This window comes from Osmerus mordax, chromosome 18 (assembly GCF_038355195.1).
Source record: "Osmerus mordax isolate fOsmMor3 chromosome 18, fOsmMor3.pri, whole genome shotgun sequence".
NCBI lineage: Eukaryota > Metazoa > Chordata > Actinopteri > Osmeriformes > Osmeridae > Osmerus > Osmerus mordax.
Genome location: NC_090067.1, coordinates 13648302 through 13654510, shown reverse-complemented (window position 1 = coordinate 13654510; position 6209 = coordinate 13648302). Strand labels below are relative to the sequence as shown.

The 6209-nt window shown below is 50.6% G+C and overlaps 1 protein-coding gene across 1 annotated transcript in view; it reads right to left on the bottom strand.

Moving 5' to 3' along the window:
• dync1i1a (dynein cytoplasmic 1 intermediate chain 1a) overlaps positions 1–6209 on the bottom strand; it is a 35554-nt gene that overhangs the window by 26249 nt on the left and 3096 nt on the right. Inside the window, exons 5-8 of the mRNA XM_067255371.1 lie at positions 6043–6048; positions 5577–5621; positions 3581–3640; positions 2845–2960 (exon numbers count right to left, since the gene is read on the bottom strand). Coding sequence (XP_067111472.1) covers positions 2845–2960; positions 3581–3640; positions 5577–5621; positions 6043–6048 — 227 coding nt within the window. The remainder of the gene's footprint in view (positions 1–2844; positions 2961–3580; positions 3641–5576; positions 5622–6042; positions 6049–6209) is intronic.

Below are 6209 nucleotides of genomic sequence, written 5' to 3'. Positions count from 1 at the left end.
CCCAGGCTTGAGCCATGTGAACTTGTGACCTTCATCAAGGTGTTTTCCAGACTAGTAACTGTTCATGTCGTATTGCGGTCCACTGCTTTCATATCACAACTGCAGTAAACTAACCCCTTCACTTTCTAAGGTCTCCCCCCCACCTCTCTCTTTCCATTTATCACCCTCCCCCACTCTGTCTACTCCTTTCTCTCTCTCCTTCTCCCCCACACTCTCTCTCTCTATTTACTCCTCTCTTTCCCTCTCTCTCCCCCCTCTCCTGCCCTCTCCATGGTCCATTACAGACTCTGGTCTGAGTTTTGACCCGTCCCAACCTCTCAAACAAAAACAACTAGCAGGGTTTCTGTTCCCGATTCAGAGGAAACACACACACACACGGACAAAGACACATAAACGGACCCCACACACAGCTACACACACCACAAGCCTGCTCTTTCATAGCCAATCAGTGGATGGAGACAACGCTGTAATGTGATTGAGAAACACAATGGCACTTATGATGGCCAATCACCGTGGCGACAGGAACCTGGACACATACGATCATTATGGACCCGAACGCTCTCGGAAATGAAAAGCTCATGGCATTAACTGCTGTAATAAATGAGTCACACACCCTGGGAACTCTCTCAACACACACACCAAGACGAACCTCTGGGAAAGGCGCAGGTCAAGGGTTCAAGTTGATGACCGATCCTGGTGGAATCCTGTCATTGTAGAAGCCTCTAACATGATTACTGTGAGATAAGACGTCAACATCCCTGTCACATGCACAGACACCATTTCCTCATCACATGGTTCCTACACAGTCCCAGCCACTGGCCCTCTACATGTACTGTGCACCTTTGGGGATATGAAATCCTACCTGTATTGTGTACAGTATGAACACACACACACCTGGCTACACCCAGATCCAATCAGAAAGAGAGGAAGTGGAGGGCTGTGTAGGTTCACCAATCAGAGAGAGAGGAAGTGGAGGGCTGTTTAGGTTCACCAATCAGAGAGAGAGGAAGTGGAGGGCTGTTTCAGTTCACCAATCAGAGAGAAGAATTCCTGGAGGGCCTGAAAAAACACGCTCCCCTAGGAGCAACAGCAGGTGGGCCACACACACACACACACGTTATATATCTCTCATCTCACACACACACACGTTATATATCTCTCTCACACACACACACACACACACACACACCACACACACACACACACACACACACACACACACACACACACACACACATTATATATCTCTCTCTCTCACACACACACACACACACACACACACACACACACACGTTATATATCTCTCTCTCTCTCACACACACACGTTATATAATCTCTCTCTCTCTCACACACACACACACACACACACACACACACACACACACCACACACACACACACACACTCTCCACTGCTAGGTTTCATGAGGCCAGGGTCAGCTCCCTGCAGACCACCTGCACAATATCACAGATGTCTGCACATATGTAAACACCCACCCACACACACACACACACGTCAAGATCAGGCAGACACTTTAGAGGGTGAAAATGCAAACACACACACCTCAAAGTGGCCCCTGGATTATCGCACAAGAGCCGAGAGTGCCAAAAACAAACAAAACTGCGTATAGCGACCATCGCTAGGGGCAACGGCCAATCAAAGGGCCTGTCAGCGTCCGTGCACTTGCTGGATAAATGACTCCGCCTCTGACAGGAAATCCCAAACAGCCATTTTAATTCTGATCAGGCTTCCAGGAAGTGGAGGGAATAGAACCCATCAGTTATAATGACAGGAAGTCTGGGTTCACATGGCAACCAGCTGTTACCCCACCCAGGGATCAAGAGAGGAAGGTGGTACTGGTGGTGGTGTGTGTCTGTGTGTGTGTGTCTGTGTGTGTGCGTGTTTGTGTCTGTGTGTGCGTGTCTGTGTGTATCTGTGCGTGCATCCTTATGGGGGGCTGTCTCCATTAGTTCAGGCCTAACAGGAGAACACAGGCTGGTGCTGTTGACCAGTGCTGCACCAGCCTGCAGACGTACAGTGAGCTGAAGGGTCCACCAGGAGTGTTCTGCTAGTTCTGGAGTAATACTAAGCAGTCATCTCCTGCTCTCACAGCATATGGCTGTGCTTAAAGCTCTTCCTCTCTCGCTCTCAATCACACACACACACACACACACACACAGTCTCTCGCCCCCACTCCTTCGCTCTCAAGCACACACATACACCCTCTTTCCCATTCTTTCTCAAGCACGCTTACACACACACACACTCTCTTTCCCATTCTTTCTAAAGCACACACACACCCACACACACTCTCTCCCCGTCTCTCCGAACATCTGCATCAGATCCCATTCTCACCGTCTCCACGTCTGCAGGAGGCACTTAGAGCACGGCAGGCTTTGTGTGCACCTCTCAAGCAGGTTGTGTGAATATAATGAAGCTAAGACGTCGGGGCTGGTGATGAGAGAGAGGATCTGGAGATGCTGTAGAGAGCAGCTGTGTGCTTCCTGTGTGGCGAGACCAGCAGTATCTGGATCACAGCGGTTTCTCAGGCCTGCTCCCCCAGGGCAGCAGAAGCCAGATAACAAACTGTTCACTACAGTCAGATGTGTTTGGGCAGGGAAACATCTAGAACATGCAGGGCAGGGGGGCACGAGGACCAGGGTTGGGAGGATTGGACCCCACACACACACACACAGACCACAGACCGACAGACTAGCACACAGACAGACAGGCAGGCACACAGACAGACAGGCAGGCACACAGACAGACAGACAGGCACACAGAAAGACAGACAGGCACACAGACAGACAGGCAGGCTCACTGTCAGACAGACAGGCAGGCTCACCGTCAGACAGGTGTGCTGTGAGGGGTGTCTGAGTGTCCTTGCAGTAGGACACCACCTCTCTGGGCAGGAAGTCCACCTGGACGATCTTAGACGCTCCCAGTCTGAGCATCCTGCGGCTGGAGCAGCAACACGGGACACCTGTTACATCTGTTCTAGCTCACATACATCTACCATGTCACCATCTAGCTCATATACATCTAACACCTCACCATCTAGCTAACGTACATCTACCACCTCACCATCTAGCTCACATACATCTACCATGTCACCATCTAGCTCACATACATCTACGGACGCCCAACATGGAGAGGACGGAGAGAGAGTGGAGAAATACAAGAGAGTCAAACATGTTTCTATAGCAACCAGTGTCAACCTGGGTGCAGTACAATCATCTGAGGGTAAATGACAGACCAGAATACTTTATCTCAAAGACGTCCACAGTTATGTACAGCATCACGTTGCTACGGTAGCACCGTGGTCTATGGAGGATCTGACGGTCTCACATGACAGGAAGGGGCATCCTGTGCAGAGCCCATACCACTAAAGGCTGAGGCCTTACCGCAGGGGCTCGGGTTCGATTCCAGTCTGGGCCGGTTCCTACATGTCCTCCGCCCAGTGCCCCCCCCCCTACATTTCCTCATCCATCAAAGCTGTCACTATCACACGACAACAGAAAGGACCAAGATATATCTTGAAACATGTAAATGATATAAAGATCAGTGAGGAGGGGAGGTACCCGAGCTCTGAGTCTGCCTGCAGCTGCAGGACTGAGGGGTCCGTGTCCCACTGCAGCGTCCTGGAGCGGCCAGCGGGGGGCAGCAGAGGGCAGAGCACACACCAGGTTAAACACTTACTACACCCAAACAAGACACAGGCAAGAACTTCAAACACATGGTATACAAGCAGGCACGGACACACGCACACACACACTGAACATCACTTCAACATGACTGGTTCACGCACAGAGGAGTATTAGGCCTCTATGAACATTATTATCTGATTAGGCAGTGCTGGATTGTGAGGCCATGCATCAAGTTCAACTGTAGATCACGGTTACATGATATTTAAACTAAATCTGCTACTTTTGATCAAATCCCCCTGTCAGATTGTTGGCAGATGGCCAGAACGTCTATTTATGGAGGATGAGGTTGTTTGTGGTTGAAATGTTTTTAGGGAAAATGTAAAATAGATGAATGGAAAATCTGAGTGAGATTACCCTGAGATGTACAGGGTCATATAAGGAGGCTATGTAAACAGTTTAATGATCTGTCAGAAGACTTCAAATACCATTTCAAAATAAGACCCAAATTACATATAATGTTTTGAGGGCATGTAAGAAAATGTATGCAACATAATAGTGCTTAGGGGCAGGAGATGCATTATACATTGGAACTCACACACACTGTGTCCTGGTTCTCACACACACCCAGCAAGGGTCAAGCATAGATATATATAAAGGGTAGATGTCTCGTCCGCGTTGCCGGCCAACGGAGTCGAACGTCCGCACATGGCGGCCTCTTGCTACAGTCAACTCGCTCACCCACAACATTGTGTTGGTGCTACATGTACTTTTAAGTAAAATTACCATAACTTGCAAAATTTTCAACCGATTTTGAAACGGTTTGGTTTGTTATCAACGTCAGAGATGTCGTTATGCCACTGCATACTTCTATAAAAAAAAAAAACATAATTATTCATAAGTATGCAGTGGCATAACGACATCTCTGACGTTGATAGCAAACCAAACGGTTTCAAAATCGGTTGAAAATTGAGCAAGTTATGGTCATTTAAAAAGTACATGTAGAACCAACACAATGTTATGGGTGAGCGAGTTGACTGTAGCAAGATGGCCGCCATGTGTGGACGTTCTAGACTCCACCGTAAGACATCTAGTCTTTATATATATCTATGGGGTCAAGCACGTGTGGCTCCCCCCCCCTCCCTCAAACACGGCAGTAACATGCACAAACACGTGGAGGGCGTCCGGACCCTGTAATCCTCCCCAGGCGTCGCAGGGCTCCTGGACGCCCTCCTCGCTTCCCCGAGGACACGCGCTCGAGCGGAACTCAGCCCGCGTCAGCCCCGGTGACAGGCCTGTGTTTAAACCCTGGCGTCCTGATGCCCATCATCCCTCCCGCGGGGGCACGCCGGCCAGCAGAGAGTGGGGACGTCGCCTGGTTGTGACAGGCCAGGCTGGTTTACCATTAACGGGGATGACAGTGTTTGCTTAGCCAGTCCCCTCAAGCCCCAAATGACTTCCATAGAACCATGCGAGCGGAATGTTCCGGAAACCTTTCTGAGGCGGTGTTTAAGGTGGAGGGTGTGTGTGTGGGGGGGGGGGGAGGGAGAGGGCTGGGGGAGGGCGGGTGACAGGTGACCTCAAAAGAGAGGAAGCTGTGAAAGAGGGGGTGGAAGGGACAGCCATGGTTTTCTCCACACTTCCCCGCTCCCTCGCCCAGCCTGCCTGGAGAGAGGGAGAGAGTGTGTGTGCCTGGAGAGAGGGAGAGAGTGTGTGTGCCTGGAGAGAGGGAGAGAGTGTGTGTGCCTGGAGAGAGGGAGAGAGTGTGTGTGCCTGGAGAGAGGGAGAGAGTGTGTGTGCCTGGAGAGAGGGAGAGAGTGTGTGTGCCTGGAGAGAGGGAGAGAGTGTGTGTGCCTGGAGAGAGGGAGAGAGTGTGTGTGTGCTTCTGTGATTGGCTAAAGGAGCATTCCTGTATTTCAGAGAAGAGGCTTACCTGTCAGCCTGTGACTGTAGCTTACTAACGGCAGACTGGCCTGACCTGAGAGACGACACAGGCACAGAGGGGCGCACCATGACTACGACCCCCGCACCATGACAACGAGACCCACACCCAGAGACACACACACGCAGAGTCGTATGACAGACTCCAGCGTGTCACAGCCTCTCTGATACATGCTGACCTGCAGGCTGCTATATGTGAAGGCATGAACATGCCCTGAGCCGCACACAGCAGCTGATCTAACTGCAGTTATAGATCTGTTATTATCTTAGACACTTGCTACTACTTAAACCACCATCATCTGTTGACGCTTCGTCTTTTGTAGACCCGCCCCGCCCCTCTCTGAGAATGATTGACAGGTTGAGATTATGTCATGGCAGCGTGGGTATAGAAATGACAATGGGAGACTCCAGCCAACCTTCACGAGACGCTACACAAACAAACACTGAGGGTAGCTTACCTGTACCTGCCGTGCCCAGAGACAGAGAGAAAGAGAGACAGAGACAGACAGAGAGAGAGAGAGACAGAGAGAGACAGAGAGAGAGACAGAGAGAGAGAGAGAGAGAGAGAGAGAGACAGAGAGAGAGAGAGAGAGAGAGAGAGAGAGAGAGAGAGAGAGAGAGAGAG